Source organism: Sander lucioperca, chromosome 10 (genome assembly GCF_008315115.2).
Source record: "Sander lucioperca isolate FBNREF2018 chromosome 10, SLUC_FBN_1.2, whole genome shotgun sequence".
Taxonomy (NCBI): Eukaryota; Metazoa; Chordata; class Actinopteri; order Perciformes; family Percidae; genus Sander; species Sander lucioperca.
Genome location: NC_050182.1, coordinates 4,742,368 through 4,761,161, shown reverse-complemented (window position 1 = coordinate 4,761,161; position 18,794 = coordinate 4,742,368). Strand labels below are relative to the sequence as shown.

The 18,794-nt window shown below is 40.2% G+C and overlaps 2 protein-coding genes and 1 long non-coding RNA gene across 8 annotated transcripts; 1 reads left to right on the top strand and 2 right to left on the bottom strand.

Annotated features, from left to right (window-relative positions):
* Positions 1–2,411: 2,411 nt before the first annotated feature.
* LOC118496113 lies at positions 2,412–16,791 on the bottom strand. Its single transcript, XR_004898577.1, has 3 exons — positions 16,764–16,791; positions 16,094–16,095; positions 2,412–2,522 (listed from the first exon to the last, which is right to left on the bottom strand). It is a non-coding gene; the product is annotated as an uncharacterized LOC118496113 (long non-coding RNA).
* Positions 3,639–11,096, bottom strand: sri (sorcin). Of its 4 annotated transcripts, none has more exons than XM_031319537.2 (8): positions 10,735–11,096; positions 9,732–9,776; positions 7,958–8,027; positions 7,585–7,628; positions 6,437–6,584; positions 6,155–6,271; positions 5,716–5,774; positions 3,639–4,334 (listed from the first exon to the last, which is right to left on the bottom strand). In XM_031319537.2, the coding sequence occupies exons 1-8, from the start codon at positions 10,774–10,776 to the stop codon at positions 4,308–4,310; spliced, it is 552 nt and encodes a 183-aa protein (XP_031175397.1). In that variant the 5' UTR covers positions 10,777–11,096; the 3' UTR covers positions 3,639–4,307. The 4 variants fall into 4 exon arrangements, with proteins under 4 accessions (XP_031175397.1, XP_031175404.1, XP_031175388.1 ...); XM_031319544.2 differs by having other exon boundaries at positions 9,732–9,773; XM_031319528.2 differs by having other exon boundaries at positions 6,155–6,268; positions 9,732–9,779; positions 10,735–11,094.
* Positions 12,898–18,712, top strand: LOC116064409. Of its 3 annotated transcripts, XM_036006387.1 has the most exons (5): positions 12,901–13,209; positions 16,305–16,444; positions 16,490–16,607; positions 18,122–18,191; positions 18,399–18,712. In XM_036006387.1, exons 1-5 carry the CDS (start codon positions 13,044–13,046, stop codon positions 18,469–18,471), a joined length of 567 nt encoding a protein of 188 aa, XP_035862280.1. In that variant the 5' UTR covers positions 12,901–13,043; the 3' UTR covers positions 18,472–18,712. The 3 variants fall into 3 exon arrangements, with proteins under 3 accessions (XP_035862281.1, XP_035862280.1, XP_031175477.1); XM_036006388.1 differs by having other exon boundaries at positions 12,898–13,209; positions 16,305–16,607; positions 18,404–18,712; XM_031319617.2 differs by having other exon boundaries at positions 12,905–13,209; positions 16,305–16,607.
* The last annotated feature ends 82 nt before the right edge of the window (positions 18,713–18,794 follow it).

The window sequence follows — 18,794 nt, the reverse complement described above, 5'->3', positions numbered from 1 at the left end:
AGTGGTATATATACATCATTTCTAATTTGTTTTGCCAGTTAAGTTTTGAGGGGAACGTTACTGCTGCCAGGATTATGTGTCATGTAGTCTTGTATAAAGTACTTTAAAGCAATACTTGAGAAGTACAAGTATCTTCACAGAAAATGACTTTGGTAGAAGTTAAAGTCAGCTATTAGAATATTTCTTAATAATATCTATTAGTAAAAGTATCTGATATTTACTGTAATTCAGTATCAAAAGTAATTTTCTGATATTAAATGTATTAATTGTTAGAAGTATAAGTAAAAAGAACTTTATGAACTTGTTTTGCTGCGTCCACTTAGTAAAGCACAATATCCAGGGTTCCACACCTTCCTAAACATCAAATTCAAAGTTTTTTTTTCCCCCAGGAAAAGGATCACCTGTAGGTGAATACACTACAAGAAAGATCCAGCAGCGCTTCCCCTCCTTTGTCTGCATGCTCATAATGTTTTCTATAAAATGCTGTCCAGGCACAATTCCCTCAAGTTAAAGGACCCGACACTGCACATTTTGAGAGAAAACCAGAAACAGAATTTTCATTGTTTGGAAGGAAGAATCCAACACTCCAGTACAGTTTTTTTTTGCAAATATGGCCACGGGTGTGTAACGTTATCTTTATCACCACCCATTCACCACTGTTGTCGGGGTGATCACCAGCTGTCACGTTGGCGGCAGAGCCTGCAGCAGGTGCTCCCATTATTATGCTTCCTCCACTTTTTCTTTGGCTGTAGCCTATGGTTTTGGCGCTTGGCAACAAAGCATTACGTCAAAAAACAGGAATGGAATGTGCATTAGTTAAAAAAACTTGCAATCTAGGAGCGATGGTGCTTTTTTGCAGTCTAACAAATTTCTTCTGATGAAACATGGACGCAAGTTCAGAGCGGAGAAGAAGAAAATGCAATTTCAGATTTAGTTTAGTGTTTTAGCCACCTGCACACTGGGTTGATGGGATGTTTAAGTCACAAGCATGTTCCTCAAAGCAAAACCTTTCAGGTAAAGACCATGTTCTCTACTGAGAAGCAAAGAATATATTATAATACACACACACACAGACAAACATACGTAATGTGTCACAAATAAAAACAACCAAATTGCAACTAGCGGGTGAACAAACACACAGGTTTGATCCTTATTCTGTCCTTATCACAAAGTAAATACACACATAAAGTAAAAGAACCAGGTATTATGTTGAAGGTGCGTGAGAATGCTGCCAGGAAATTCCAGCTTTAATCCCCATAACTCAAATTCAATGTTGGCCTTCAGGAGGATCTTTCTATGACCTTCGAAGGACACTACACAACTTTATGGTTCACTCCGATCAAAAGTGTAACTGTCAGAGGTAGAGAGTTTTTGACCTCTGTTTTAAATGCCTTTGATATGCAAAGGATGGTGAAAATTAAAAAAGACAAACGTAGGCTTCTTTTAAGAGGACTGTTAAAAGATAGAAGGTGACTTTGTGTTAACTAATTTTAATAAATGCCCAACAGTCAAATCAAGAGATTACTTGACACACTGCTCAGATAAAGTTCAGTGAAACTTCTATTCTGTTAGTATTGAAATGGGACCAGCAGTGTACTGAGCAGTCACTGGTGACACACTTGCGTGCATACACACACACACACACACACACACACACACACACACACACTTTTTTTTCCAGCACTGGAGATCTGGCACGGTGAAAAGAGGAGAGCATGTAACAATTAATCATGCTGGATGTGATTCACACACACACACACACACACAAAATAATCTTTAAAAAAAAGTCTATGTCAGTGGGGGTCCTGGGCCTTGTTGGTGAGGCTGACGGCAGGCAAGAGGTTTTGGTCCTGATGTACAGCACCCTCCTGTCAGAGGGGAGGGGTTCACACAGTTTGTGTCCGGGGTGAGAGGGATCGGCTTCAATCTTTCCTGCCTGCTTCACAACCTGAAGATGTGCAGGTCCTACGTGGTAGTGTAGAAGTGCTGCAGGAAGTACATCCTCTCTCGCGGCAGATGCATGTCCTCAGGCCATTATAGTGAAAATAATATTTTCTGTGCTTTTGTGCTGGTTACTGACCCCCCCTCCTGTGCCTAATCACTGCATCCCCACCTCCCTCCCTTCCAGAGTGCCTGAATTAATTACCTGCCCACTCACTAACTTACCTCTTCACCTCTAATCCCACCACACTCCACCGCTGCTCCTCCTCCACCAACATTCCCATCAGCAATACCTTCAGAACATCATTTCCTCATCTCCACTTTCCAAGAAGTTTGCAATAAATCCCGTTCGTTTCTAATGCCCCTCCCTGTGTTCTGTTTCTGCGTTTGTGTACTCATCACACTGTTTGTAACAACCTTAACCCTTGTGTTGTCCTCGGGTCAAATTTAACCCTTTTTTTTAAAGATTTTTTATATCATAAATATGGGTTTCTTACAACCAAATTGCCCCAAAATAACTTGGATGCATGCATGTACGTTGGATGGAACCCATACAACATTCCTTGCAGGTAAAATGAATACTTCCATATTATAGCATTCAAAAAAAAAAAAATGTTTAAGAGGTTTTAAAACAGTATTCTAATTACAATTCGACATAAACCAGTCTGTGATTCACTCAAAATCCTCTGATCTTAACTATTAGTCAAAATAATTCATAATTTTAGCTTTTTTAAACTCAGAAATTAGGTATGATGTCATTTAAATGAGGTTTATTGACCATGAATTAGGCAAAAACAAAAAAAAGGTTGAAAAAAGTGACATTTTTTTTTTAAATCGTCAAAAGCAGTAAGAAAAAAAGTTGCTGGTCAACGGGAAGATAACACAAGGGTTAACCTGTTAATATCCGTAATAATGGTCACTTGTTTGTGAGCAGAGTTCATATTAAGGCAGGTTTCAGACCAGGTACAATTGAAAGAATTTAATAAATCAGGATGATGCTAACAGAATAAATCATTCTAAATAAAACCATGCAATATTGTGGCCGGGTTGGCTCAGTGGGTAGAGCAGGCGCACATATGTTTAGAGGTTTATGCCTCGACGCAGAGGTCCAGGGTTCGACTTCGACCTGTGACGATTTCCTGCATGTCTTCCCCCTCTCTCTCCCCTTTCTCACCTAACTGTCCTGTCCATTAAAGGCGGAAAAGCCCAAAAATAATCTTAAAAAAAAACAAAAAACCATGCAATATTGACATAAAAAATCAGGCAACCTAGACCATTATCAGTAATCGTGACATTCCTAAAGTAGTGTGTTAGCTCACAGGCTGAATATAATTCTTCTTTAGACTAAAAAATGAGAGTTACATGTTCTGAGTAAGACACTGGCATACATCTAAAGTGTTTAATTCATAAGCTGATTTGAGTAGGTCATTGTACTATGCTTAGATAAAAAGTCTGGTGCGTGTGTATCTATTATAATAAGAGGAAAACAGATAATGAATCCAGTGGTTGAACACTTATATTTTCATACTTATCATCTGTGGATATTATAATGTTGTAGGAAAGTCCTCCAAACCTTCGTTCTAAACAGAGAAGCTTCAAGCTTTTAGTCCTTCATTTTGACATTGAAATGTTAAGGGAAATTAAAATCCCATTATCTGAAAAATCTACAGAGTTGCTGGCACATTTCAAAATGTCAATTTTCCAGTAAGACATGTTTAATTAATACATGAAAGCTAGCTCATGACAGCGCCTTCTGTTTTGTATTTGCAATTTTAAAATGACTGCAATAAAATGCATATAAAGTTCACCCACCATTTCTAAATGTAAAGTTTGATTCTGAAGGCTCTATAGTTAAGACATTATATGCATTTTCATTTTAGCACTGACAATTCATAACTGCTGATTGGTAGGCATAAATAGCTTTTGCAACATTTCCTTTTGACTCTTGCTAAAAAAAATAAGATATGATGTGTGAAGTTTGACAGTGAAACTCTACAAAGAGTTCAACAATACAAACCAACAAACCCACTACAAGACAGCTGTTCTCAAAGGGAGTCAATATTATTACATATTTATTCATTTTAAAACATGTTTAGACTCATATACACAGGCTATGGGCTAACATGGGCACATAGTGGTTCATTGGTGCAGCCTGAGGTTACTATATTCTTATTAGTTATTATTAGTTTGTTGTATTATGTATTAGTATGCAAAAGTTCAAGGTAAAATGGAATGTGAAAGTGAAATTTTGTAAGTGTGCTTGTACAACGATGATTAAAAATAAAAAATAAACACAGTGAAAGTACATGCTGTTAATATAAGATATTAAAAAGCTGGTGTGTCTCTTCTGTGTGGTGTATTCCTCTTCATAAGGCCATGGTGACCTGGATAAACTAGAGAGAGAGAGAGAGAGAGAGAAATATATCCAGTGTTATTATTATAAATGTTGGTGATTCTGCTGCTCAAAAGTGTCCAGAAAAAGATATTGCAAGTTTAAGAGATAAACCGTAAGAGATGGAGAAAGACCAACAGAGTTAAAGGCAGGGTTGGTAACTATTTCATACATACAATTTTTTATATATTGTTTGAAATGGTCTTTACCGCCCCCCCCTCTCCCCGACAGCTAAAAATAAGTTATGGGCCCGAGGAGATGCTACTTTCAAATCTTGTATTACCAACATTACCAACCCTGTCTTTAAATAACTGTGTAGCTGCATGCTACATCTCGGTGTGTTTTTAATTGGCAGAAGAGTTACTATAAAACTGCAAATTACATGACATACTTGTACACTAACTGCCACAATAGTTCAGTGTCAGCTTTGCGTACGGTGCACTCAAGTATTTAGTCGACAATTTGGATTTGGGACACCTGTTTACAAAAATAACAGCTGTAGTTCATTTCTGTCTGTGAAGCGATAAATTCATCACCGATCCATCCGACTGTTCTGTTCTGCTCAATTAACCATCACCATCATCATCATCATACACTGGGGCCTCCACACCTGGTAGCATATTAGCGCTAGTGTAGGTGTTTTGTGGTCAAGAGTAAGACAAGACAGTTTCCACATCTCAGTTATGTCACTGCAAAATCCAGCTATTGGATTCTATTGGCCGTCAGGCCGGGGTGGACGCTCAGACTCAGAAAGACGAGAGTCAGCTGAGAAGAGAGAGATGTATTTCTGTTTGTTGTAATGTTTCCCCACCAAATTGGGTTAAAGGACAAATCCAGCGCAAAATGAACCTAGGGGTTAATAACACGTGTACCGAGTCGACCGTTCTCTGGGATATGTTTTCATGCTAATCTAATGTGACCAGTTTTAGCGCAAACCGCTAATTAGCTTATAACGCTAGCAGTCGGGGCACGCAAAAGTAAAAATAAATGGCTATTTCTATACCACTAACAAGGCTCAAAATAGCACCACACTTCCACGGTAGCATAATGAGGGTCCCTACATGTAAACTGCAGCATTAAGAACTTTGTAAGTGTACAGACAGTTTATTAGCTCACGTATACATGCTGGCGCCATCTTGGGAAAACCGCCATGACCAGTCGAATGACGAACGGCGTGCAACCAGTAACATAGCTCAAGCACGGCGTTCGTCATTCGACTGGTTATGACTGTTTTCCCCAAGATGGCGCCTGCCTGTATACGTGAATGGTACTGTCTTTCTAAACTATCTTTTTAATAAACTGTCTGTACACTTACACTAGTGTGAGAGTTTTGTGGTCGAGAGTAAGACAAGACAGTTTTTTTAAAAGTTGTGGAAACTTACATCATCATACTGAAATGCGGCCTTGCCAGTTCGGGTAGTGTCTCTTCTTTGGAACTGATCTGAAAAACACATTAAAACAGCCGACTTGGTAAACTTTCTCTTTCTGACTGAGCATTTGTTCATTAACACAACACCCACAATTGTAAAAGACTCTCCTCATCTCTTGTTTGGCAACATCTTAAACGCAATTCAATTAAATGTTTAATTCAGAAGTAGAAAAAAAGATCAGAAACATAAAGGTACAGGTGATCCACCAGTGAAAATTAAACTGCTCAAACATGCTGAAACAGCTGATAAAATCTACTAAATAAAGCTCTCAATAAGCTGCCAGTGTTAGTTCAGTGTTTCCTCCTGTGACTTTATGAGACAAATGGTGCTGTTTGGTATTTTATTTAAATGCTAACTTTCTCAGATTTCATGCGTTCCTCGGCCCACTCACCGGTCAGCGCACGGAGTTTTACGCAACAGCTCACAAAGTCATCAAAGGTGATTCTGCCATGTGAACTGAAGCGCTTCATGATGATGTTCATGGCCTGAGGGCTCAGATTATAACCTGCAAAGAAATAGAAATACATCAAATAAATGACATTAACTGTAAAAAAGCTTAACCGAGGAATTCAATATCTGTTTCATGATAGATTTAAGAGATTGAGGACAAACTAAAAATGAATATATACAACTACAAGATATGTAACAGGTTGTTTTGTTAGTTTGCCCGTACCCATGGAGGCGACAGCATGCTGCAGCTCTTGGCCCTCCACCGTCCCACTGCGGTCCCGGTCATAGGATGCAAAGGTCATCTTCCAGCCATTCAGAACCTGCCAAAGATCCTTGAACTCAGCGAAGCCCAAGCTGTTGGACATGTCCTTCTGAGAAACCAGTAAGTCAAGGACCCATCACAAACTTTTCCAGTTGTCAGAACAATTGTCTCCATACTCACTAATAATCCTCATAAGAGATGGGAAGCTTACCAAAAGAATAACTATGTGATAAGACACTATTTAGTGTTCACTACTACTACAACTTGATACTATACTATTTTTGCAGGTAGTTTTAAAGAAATTATACAAGAAATGCACCAAATGATAACAACAATTATCAAAATAAGACTTTGGGAAGCTTTAGTCAGTTTAACAAGGAGAAGTTGCTTCATTTCCATTGTGCACTGCATTGTAGGATAATAGTGACAGTGAATTCGTTATGCATACTAACATCTTTGAAAGTAATTAATTTTGTCACTTTTCTAGTGTGAAGTGCATTATCAAAACCCAACCAAAATTAAAAAACAGATGGCAAAACGGTATTGGTATTGTGTATTTTTGGTGTGGGTCTGTGTTTCCTGGTTTAGTGCCAGTGAAGGGAAACAGAAACAATGTGCTACCACTTTGCAACAGTTTGATTTTGCCCTTTGCTGTTTCAACCTATGCATAGATAAACAGTTTTCCCAGTTTGCTGTGAAAGAAATGCTACAAATACTCAACACTTCTCTCTGGCTATTTCCTACAGGCCATGAAAACAGCAGTCATTAAGCCACTCTTAAAAAAGAACAATCCAAACATGTCCCTACTAAAAGCAAACTAAAAATCTGAGTGAACATGTGGAGACGTGGAGTTCCCCAAGGCTCCATTCTGGATCCTCTTCTGTTCCACATCTTCATGCTCCCATTAGCTCTCAGATTATTAAAAACAACCAAATGTCTCACCATAATTATGCAGTCTACACACAGATTTATATAATGATGTCACCAGGTGACTCTTGTCAAATACAAGCACCGAGTCAATGCCTTCAACAAATCAATGATTGGATGTGCCAAAATGTTCCATAGTAAAACAAACAATTGTTTGTTCTGTGCTGATGGATGAAGGATACATCCAGCATGCTGATCATCAGTCTGCATGTCTCAAGGCTGAAGGCTGGAGGAAGTAAGCACATAGGCTAAGACCACATTCATATGGACAAATCCACAAAATCCACTACTACAATAAGTTGTGTCATTAAATAAGATAAGAGTCTTCACTTGCAGGAAGTGAACAACAAAAACAGACATTTTAATTGGATTGTTACCTAAGCAGACACAAAGAGGTGACTTAATGTTTAGAAAAAGTGGCTTCATGCACCATCTGATGTATCAATGTCTGGTGGGCCACTGTATACAATAGCATTAGGTTCAAATGTGTCTCAGACTTAACAGAGCATTTCTGTTTTGAGTGTATATTTAATAGAAACAGTCTGGTGTCCTTACGTTTGTATGAGCCAGAGATGCCGGAGTGTGTGAGGCAGCTCTGCAGCTCTTCTGCTGAGATCTGTCCATCCTGTCAGAGTTTAAGAAAATAGAAGGATGGGAAAGACACAATCAGGGTGGGAAATTAGCACACGCCAAAGTGGCGGGTGACTTTGCCTTGTATGCCAGCCACAGTGGCGGGTGGATTGTAAAACATTCCTTGCAACGGATTGGACAGCTTTTGTCAAAGAATGCTGTTGCTAAGAAACAATGCACAATGCTTATAGGAGTCGCGTTACGTTACTGCTAATGAATGTCCAACATTTCCGGATTCTGCTGCTTCATAAGAAAAACATTCAAATACCAAAATTACGGAGGACTTTCTTGTGACAAACTTATAGGAAATGAAACCGTTCACAGCCGGGGCTTTGACCACGCATATTTCCGCCAACTCCAGACTTTTATCAAGTAGTTTTCAGCGCTAGTCCGTGACACCATCTAGCTGAGCTGAGGTACAGACGAAACGAAAATTATCAGTTAAAAACATGTGGCGACATATCCCCGGTGTTAAGAGGCCCGCCGCGGAGTCAAAAAGTAGTTATGAATGTACAAACTGTTGAGGGCGAAGTAAAGAAAACGAGAAGGTAGCCTTTTGGCGCATTTACAAAACGTACAGCGAAAGGCCGCGCAAAACATTTCAGACCGTCCTGCCAACCTGTATTAAACATCAGTGTACGCTGTAACGATTTTTCAGTCGCTGAAAGCTGCTGCTGTTTTAATCCTGTCGGCTCTCTGCTGCTCAGTTCCACCCACCCCCACACACACACACACACACACACACACACACACACACACACACACACACACACACACACACACACACACACTGACGGTGGATGCAGGAACAAACGGAGATGAGACAACATGATGACCTAAACTGAGGACAGCTACGGTCGTTACTGTAAGTGCAATGATAAGTCCAATAAGTACTTTATCAAACCGTATGAATGTGTGTCCCAGGCCAGTATAGGAAATTAACTAACAATGTAAAGATCAACAAGCCAATGACAATGACAGAAATGTTCAAATTTGATTCATTCAATAAATTATTATTTTTTTGTCTTAAATCCACCAGCCATTTTCATATTATACCAACATTTGCAGCATCCTGAGCCTTTTTGGTTACTAGGAAAACTCAGCCCAGTAGAGTAATTTTATTCTCCCCAAAATAAGTTTCCTTTTTATTTTTAAAGAACTATACAAAAAAGCAACTTTCACTGTGTCTCGCAACTTCATTGCGACAAAAATACAAAAGACATTGCAACTTTTATTGCAATTTTTTACAAAAGCTCCCGCAAAATCAGGCATTTTGGGCGGCAACAATCTCAAAAAAAGGCCGCGAAATCCTGGAGGGACTGTTTAATGCTGTGTTACTGAGAGATGAGTCAATATTTTTTTTGTTCATTAAACATGTAGGCCTACAATTACTGTAGAATATGACCAAACTAAATTTTACCATGGTCTCGCAGGCTTTTTTTCACATCACTTTTTATTTGCCTATATTAATAAAATATGTATTAATAATAAAAATTAATGTATTGAAGCAATTCAAAATATGCTAGTGCACGTTCTTTTATAAATTTGAATTCCGGAAAAAGTGGCTGGTAAAATTGGGCATTAACCAGCCACAGTGGCTGGTGGGCAAAAAAGTTAATTTCCCACCCTGGACACAATGCCAACGTACAGTATTATTAATATTAAATGTATATTGGCTGGTATTGTGGGGGTGTGTTACCTGTCCAGCAACAGCTGCAAAATATCCGTAGAGAGGATCTTGCTGCAGGGAGAGAGAGAAACAAGAAAGTTGTTGTTTGTGCAGCAAAAATCATCTAAAATAAACCTCATAAATGTCTGATTAGCAGCACAAAAATCCTCTTCACTCAAATATAATCAATACCAGCTGCCTGCATGCTTTGCATAGTCCACCAACGCTGACTCAGAGTGTGTGCTGACCCCTGAAAAGACTTGAAATTATCAGGTTATCTATTGTGTGTGTGTGTGTGTGTGTGTGTGTGTGTGTGTGTGTGTGTGTGTGTGTGTGTGTGTGTGTGTGTAAAGAAGGCTTGTAAAGAAGAAACCCCACCCTATTTACCCTAAACCTATTGTAAATCCATCATAAAACTGATACAAGAGCTAAAAAAGTTTGTATAAGATTCTAGACAAACGGTCAAAGTTTAACAGAACAAATCAAGTAGGCCTGAACTTTGCTAGAAAAAAAAAAAAGTCTTTTACTTGTAGTGGAGTATTTTCACAATGTGGTAACTTCTTCCACCAATGGGGAACATCTTGAAAAGCTTAACATTAACATGTGTCTGGAATCAGTTAAAGAACATGTAGCCTAATAACTTGTCCTAATGGATAGCTGATAGCTCGCAAGCTATCCACATCAAGCTTACTGACAAATATCAGGTATACACTGAACAGATAATGCACCTGTCCGACTTCCGCATTGCTTGGACAGGTCCCTGTCCCACCCGGTCCCACCCGGGACGCGAATTTGCGATCTCTAGGATGGCGAAGGAATGTTCCGCCCTACTCTAACTAACCAAATTTCGTTCCTCATGCTTGAACGTAACCAATCCAACCAACGAAGGCAACGAGTACTAGCCAATCAGAAGCGTAGCAAGGCGGGACATACCTTCGCCATCCTAGGAAACACAAATTCGCCGTCGTGACGGTGCTAGGTGGACATACTCAGCTTAATTCACATATTTCATTATATTTAAAAGCTTCCTTACCGCAACACCACCAGGGGCAGCACCGTATCCTTGAAAGGCCATTATTCAATATATTAGAAAAAAACAATAAAATAAGGAATTCAAGTCGAAATGTACACCGCGCTAACGCCTCCTTAACTTCAGAGGTGTGTCTGCAGATGTTACTGTTAAGAAGAAGAAAAAACGCAGGGAATGAGATCATAAAGTCTTGTAAACGAGCCTGAAGCACCGAGGCGGGTCTTAATGAATATATCCCGGAATCACCCGACCAGACTCCGGCAGGAAACAGGCAGAAAAATGTGAAATCTTCGGGATGTTTGTTGTTAAATGGCCGGTTTCCTCAGCGCTGAGGCGAGTGACCACATGACCTCTAATTGGCCAATCGGATCAAAGTGCTGGCTACAGCAGCATTTTGCAACAGGACAAACGTATGTGGAAAAATGTAATGAAATCTGATCACACACGCATTATGCACACACAAAATACACTCAGCTGCAAAACTGGAAGAAGCTGCAATCAGAGAAGTGTTTGACTCAAACTGATTAATCGATTATCAAATTAGTTAGTCATCAGTTTAATAGTTAACAACTAAATGATTTATCTTTGCAGTTCTACCTGTAAGTATAATCATGACCATGTAAAAGTATAAAAATATCCCCTGTGACTGGTATACTATTATTTTATCATTAGATTATTATTACTCATGCATTATTGTAAAAGCAGGATTTTACTGTTGGCGTTGAGCTGGAGATCATTTTGAACTATTAAAGGTCCCATGACACCGGTGCTCTTTGGATGCTTTTATATAGACCTTAGTGGTCCCCTAATACTGTATCTGAAGTCTCTTTTATAGAGACCTTAGTGGTCCCCTAATACTGTATCTGAAGTCTCTTTTATATAGACCTTAGTGGTCCCCTAATACTGTATCTGAAGTCTCTTTTATATAGACCTTAGTGGTCCCCTAATACTGTATCTGAAGTCTCTTTTATATAGACCTTAGTGGTCCCCTAATACTGTATCTGAAGTCTCTTTTATATAGACTTTAGTGTGGCCTTGACCAACTGTCATGCTTCGCTAGTTTGAAAGCCATGATGTCTCTCTCTTTCTCATGGGTGGGCCAAATTCTTTGGGTTAGCAAAGCAGAGAAAGGGGAGATAACCTTTCTCCTTATGACGTCATAAAGGGAAGATTCCAGATCGGCCCATCTGAGCTTTCATTTTCTCAAAGGCAGAGCAGGATACCCAGGGCTCGGTTTACACCTATCACCATTTCTAGCCACTGGGGGACCATAGGCAGGCTGGGGGAATGCATATTAATGTAAAAAAATACTTACTTCTTGTTGACGTTCGACGTATTTTCAAACAAAACGAGGCTAGCTCGCCCCCCCCCCCTCCTCCTCATCCCGTCCCCTCTCCCTCCCTTCTGTGCTTCCACGCACTAACCCCCCAACCCCCACCCCCAAATCCTTCTTGTAGGTTATTGGCTGGAACGCTGGAAGACTGTTTGTTATGTTTGGTGGTGCAGGTTGGCGCAGTTTGTTTTTGTTGCCGTTTGTGGAGCCTGGGCTGTCTTCAGAGACCGTGTTTTTTTACAGTGTGTTCAGGGGACAGGCAGCTAGCGGATAGTGAGGAGATGTTTTTTTACAGTGTGTTCAGGGGACAGGCAGCTAGCAGATAGTGAGGAGATGTTTTTTACAGTGTGTTCAGGGGACAGGCAGCTAGCAGATAGTGAGGAGATGTTTTTTACAGTGTGTTCAGGGGACAGGCAGCTAGCAGATAGTGAGGAGATGTTTTTTTACAGTGTGTTCAGGGGACAGGCAGCTAGCAGATAGTGAGGAGATGTTTGCTGTATGTGACAAAAAATGTTGTAGTCTAAAAAAAACACGTGACATCGCTTAGAGCACCTTTAAGATGACGATTATGTAATTTGACCAAAATAAAAGCCAACCTTTGGTTCACTTTGATGGATTAGTGTTGATTTTTGTACACTGTAGTCTTTGAGGTGAATACACCACATTCCTGAAAACACCAGCTTGCTCTAGAATGGGGATATGTAAAATATCGATGTTTAAATGCATGCAAAACACAGGCATGATCCTTTAATAGAAGGCATTACATCATTAGCTGAGACAATCTGCCCCATCAGCTTCTCTAAAGAGACTCATGCAGTCACTCCTGCTGCGTCCAACTCCGGTCCAAAGAAAACCATCTGTGGCTCCGTCTTTGGTTTCAGAGGCAGAGCGGAGACGAAGAGGAGGGGAGGAAGACTTCAGGGATTTCACCTCCCCGACCACAAACACTCGTGAAGGACACTGAAGATCAAGCTTCGGGATGAACAGACTGAATCCTGACTGTTGGCTTTGGTCGCCCGCACCTCCTCTGTGTCTCCTTCCTCAACATTCAGGGAACCTTGCTTCAGCCATGCTGGGCCACCGCGAGGAAGACGAGGGAGAGGAAGAGGCAGGAGAGCACCCCGCTGCCTGCTGCTATAACACAGGTAGGTTTAAGATAGGATAAGAACATGTTTTATTGATCTAAGTTTAAGTTTATTACATTTATATAGCACTTTAAAAGCAAACAAGTTTGCACCAAAGTGCTCCACAAAGACGAACATATGTATACAAGCATAAAACACATATATAATAATAATAATCATAATAATAATGTATACTTTATTAATCCCGTATATATACTTTATAATTAAACTGGCACCTCTCCAGCTACTAGTCCACCACCTACTGTATATACATAGATATAGTGGAAATACAACACTATTCAAGTAGAAACAAGTTGAGACACAAATTGAAACCCTTAAAATCAGATATCAGATGAGAAAATATACAGTATACACATATACACAGACATATATATATAAGCAAAAGCCAGAGAATAACAGTCTTAAGGCGCGTCTTACATAAAAACATCCACAGACTCAGCCTGTCTAATGGCTTCTGGCATGTGGAAATGAAGTTGCTGCATTAGTAAAAGCAGAAAAATAGGCATTATTATACAACTGGAAAACAAAGTAATACAACTGATAAAAATAACAATAGCAAGAAATCAGATATAACATCTTGTCAAGCCACTAATGGCATTAACTATGCTCTTAGATAAGCACTTTGAGTATAATAAAGCGCTATATAAATGTAATTGACTATTATTATTATTATTATTATTATTATAGATAAGATATAATAGAACTTTATTTATCCCAAAGGACTATTTTGTGCCTAAGATGCATGATAAATAGTGTCAAAAGGCATAACTTGATTAAAGCATTAATGTGTATGACAACTTTAAAACTCCTCAACCCATTAGATGAATTTAAACTTTAAATTTGAGTCCTTTTTAGAGATATTGTGTCTGATGCTGTTAGTGTGTGTTTGTGTGTGACTGTCTGTGTTTCATGACTCATACGTTCCTTTCCTTTTCTTGGGTCTATCTTTCAAAAGAATCAAAATTGAAAGGATTAAAGGTTATAAAATTGAACTTGTTGATCCTGTCAGCTGCACATTACATCATACATCAAAATATTCCATCACTGAGCGTATGTTTCTGTTTGTACATGAAAAACCTCTCACTCCCTGTCCCGCTACGTGTGCACAGGCGACGACACGAGTGTGTGTGTGTGTGTGTGTGTGTGAGTGTGTGCATGTGTGCGTGTGTGTTTGTGTGCATGTGTGTCTGTGTGTGTGTGTGTGTGTGTGTGTGTGTGTATGTGTGTGTGTGTGTGTGTGTGTGTGTGCATGTGTGAGTGTGTGTGTGTGTGTGTGTGTGTGCGTGTGTGTATGTGTGCATGTGTGTCTCTGTGTGTGTGTGTGTGTGTGTGTGTCTCTGTGTGCATGTGTGTGTGTGTGTGTGCGTGTGTATGTGTGTGTGTGTGTGTGTGTGTGTGTGTGTGTGTGTGTGTGTGTGAGTGTGTGTGAGTGTGTGTGTGTGAGTGTGTGTGAGTGTGTGTGTGTGTGTGTGTGTGTGTGTGTGTGTGTGTGTGTGTGTGTGTGTTTGTGCTGATCACTGGTGACTTCATTCCTTGTCCAAACCCAGCGGGTTCTTTCAGCAGATACAGGAAACAGACGGATCAGACATATGATTCGGCCATGTCTTGTAACTCTAAGCCAAGCCCGTGCACTAACCAGCCATGCATGTTTGGGTTGTTGATGTGTCTTTAAAGTGTGAATAAAATGCATTTATATACAAAAATGATTATGCTTTTAAAAAAAAAATACAATTCAGGTTGCCCTGAACACTGCGCTTTTTTAGATGTTTTTTGTTAAAGGTGCTCTAAGCGATGTCACACGTTTTTTAGGCTACAACATTTTTTTTCACATACAGCAAACATCTCCTCACTATCTGCTAGCTGCCTGTCCCCTGAACACACTGTAAAAAACATCTCCTCACTATCCGCTAGCTGCCTGTCCCCTGAACACACTGTAAAAAAACATCTCCTCACTATCTGCTAGCTGCCTGTCCCCTGAACACACTGTAAAAAAACATCTCCTCACTATCCGCTAGCTGCCTGTCCCCTGAACACACTGTAAAAAAACGCGGTCTCTGAAGACAGCCCAGGCTCCACAAAAGACAACAAAAACAAACTGCGCCAACCTGCACCAACAAACTGTGTTCCAGCGTTCCAGCCAATAACCTACAAAAAGGATTTGGGGGTGGGGGTTGGGGGGTTAGTGCGCGGAAGCACAGAAGGGAGGTGGAGGGACGGGATGAGGAGGAGGGGAGGGCGAGCTAGCCTCATTTTGTTTGAAAATACTTCGAACGTCAACAAGAAGTGCCGTCACCCAACATCGCTTAGAGCACCTTTAATCATTTGCAGAGAAACATCAACAACTCTAGGTTACACTTCATTCAAATAATTAAAACAAAGAACATTATAGTATTAATAGTTTTTACAGCCAAAACAAGTGCAAAATAAATGAGCAGTCTCAGGGGAACTACTAGCCTTGAAATCTAGACGCACCCTAGCGGCAGCAAATTTAATTTACAGCCATGGGGGTCTAGGCACTCTCCGTTGGCTTGCGAGCTGGAAAAACCAAACTCTGGTCAGGCCAATCACATCGTGTATAGAGTCGGTGGGCGGGGCTTATGGCTGCTGCTGCTGGGAACAGTCTTCTGGAAGACTTGGAGTTAAGCTTTTCTTTGAGAAACGAACAAAGAACGGCACTGAAATCATTCTTAAAAGAGGAAGATGTGTTTGGAGTTTTGCCGACCGGATACGACAAAAGTTTAATCTATCAACTAGCTCCGCTACCTTCTTCGTTGCTCTGCCTGGTTGTAGCGCTATCCTACTGCATGCAGAGAGAATTTGAAAGACAACTGTTTATCCCGCCCCTCGAATTGAGCTCTGTCAATGGTGAGTTCCCAGACCCAACATCTTGATGTGGGTCTGGCTTTTCAGGCTAGGGAACTACAACAAAATGTACAATTTAAATCAATATATTTTCTGAATAGTTAAAAATATATTTTATCTGGATCAAATCTGTGATAAAGCTGTAAAGAAACAGCCTCAATTTGAGCTATTTATCAGTGACAGATACTGATTCCACACCAAGTTATGCAATAACTTCCCACCTGTATGTGCAGGTTGTGATGACGTCATCAGTCGGACTGCTGGCGCTCAGCGGTCAGTCTCCGAACCTCCCGTCCACTCAGGGATCATCAGCAGCAGCTCCGGCCCGGCTGGGCGAGGTCCTGCTGCTCCTCCCTCACAGCTGCCAAAAACAGTGATCGGTGCCGATGGGGGAGACGTGCCGCCGCATTTCACTGGCGGGCGTTGTTGGGAGGGTCCGGGGATGGAGACCCAGCGATGTGGGTGTGGTTATGGGCAGAGGCAACCAGAAGGTTTGGGTTGCTGCTGGCCTGGATCTCCATACGTCTACTACGGAGGTGAGTGCTTACCTGACCTTTAACCCTCCTGTGTTGACCCATTTTTCAAAAAGTTTCTATATCAGAAATGTGGGTTTCTTTCAACCAAATTGTCAACAAACAACATGGATGGTTCCCTGCAACGCTCTTGACAAGCAAAATAAATGATTAGTCCACTACTTTCATTGAATGTGGGTGTTTTATTTGGTTTTATAGCATTTGAAAAAAAAAAATTGTGAAAGAACGTTGAAAAAAGTGTCAAAAATGTCAGAAAAAGCTTCAAAAATTTCAAAAGAAGTGCAGAAAAAAACCACAAAAACATCGAAAAAAGTGACAAAAACGTTGAAAAAAGTGACAGAAACACTGGGTAAAGCGACAAAAGTGTCAAAAAAGACGACCAAAACGTTGAAAAAAATGTTTTCATTTCAAATTTTGACCCAGAAAAGACAAAAAGTTGCATGGTCGACGGGAAAGACAAACACAACACAAGGGTTAAATTGTGTGCTTTGTAAAGATTTTCTGTTTCTTACTATGATTTTAAAGGTCCCACATTGTAAAAAGTGAGATGTCCATGTCTTTTGTGATTATAAAGCAGGTCAAAGTGCTAAATCAATACTGTGAAAGTATCAAAACGCTAAATCCACAGAGAAGTGCCCAACATTTAAAAGGGCGCTATGCAGTTTTGGCAATTTCTTTGCTGTTTTCTCGCAGGTTTCTATATATTCTGTATATATTTGGCAACACTGTCGTAAAAACTTGTTTGCAACTCTCCCCCCTCCCATCTTCTCCCTCTGGTCATGTGCATTTGTTTTCAAAGAAGCCGGCAAACGTACGGAACCATGTCCACTGAGGTTTTTCTCGAAATATTACCCTTCTCTCCAGGGTCCGTAACATTATTCTTTTTTCACACAATGGCCTTAGAGCGCTGTCGGAGCAGAAGCAACTTGCGTTTGCCAACATCAAGCTGACAAGAAACTCTGTGGCAGATTAAGTTTCTGATCAAAGATACTTACAAGTGCAACAGCAAGAACGCCAGGTCAGCATCGGATTCGCCATTCTGAAAACGCAGGTCCGATGTTTACATGTGTCTCACTCCTCGCTCGGTCAGTCTGCCGTTTCCTCTTTCTCTGTTCCTCCGACAATGCTTTCCTAGCTTCCTGCTTCTTTTTTTGCTTTTTTTCATGGCTCAGCCATGACGATAGTGTGAAAAAGAAAAACTCCATAGCTACCTTGTTCCTTATAGCTAGGCGGTTCCTGTATGTGTGCAGTGCCGTGAAGCAATTCGTTACATGGCGAGACCTGATATCACGCCATACTTCCTGACGCTGAGGCCAGCGGCTCACCGGCCCAAAGATGCAAGCGTGGTTTTTCCGCTCACAGGCGCTAGGGGGGAGCGAGACGACCACCATTCAACCCGAAAAAAGTCATATAACCATTCCAATGACTCCGAAGCTGTTCAGTTAAGGTACATTAAGCTAAAAAAAACTGCATAGTACCCCTTTAATGCTTGTAACAACGTTGTTTTGCTTACGCAGTGAGGAGGAACCTGGTGGTTGGAGTGGAGGTTGTGGAGGAGGTCGCTGTTGAAGACACTCTAGAAGTAATGTAAGTATTGTAGGAATATCTTATGACAGTTATGCTGACTGTACCACTAAAGCTATTATTTCTATGGTACATGGAATATAAACTTCTATTTATTCCTACAGCGTAAAACGTTTTTGTGTGACACAGAGTTGCAGTGTGGTTCACAGCAACACAATCATACATGTATGTTTGGTGTATAAAGATGGTTGCTGTCTTTTCTCTTCTCAGAACAGAGGACATATACACAGATGATCTGCTGGATGCTGAGCTGCTGCAGGACGCCCTGCTGTACCCTACATGAGCCCCGAGAAACTTTCAGCGTGTCCTGTTCTGACTGTTAACACTGGAAACAAAGCTATTATTCACATATTTATTAAATTTGTTTGTATTTTATATATTTATCCTATCTATTTTTGTGTAGGTGTGTCCTTGACATGCTGTTTGTCTTTTTATTTATTTTTTTTATTTTAAATTAAAGTCCCTGTCAATTGTAATTATTGAGAGTTACAACAGAAATGTACAATAAAAATGACTGGTTGTTATGTTATTTTCTTTTTTTAAATGGAAATGTATAATATAAAATAATATAACATGGTATAATTTAAAAAAAAGAATATAATATAA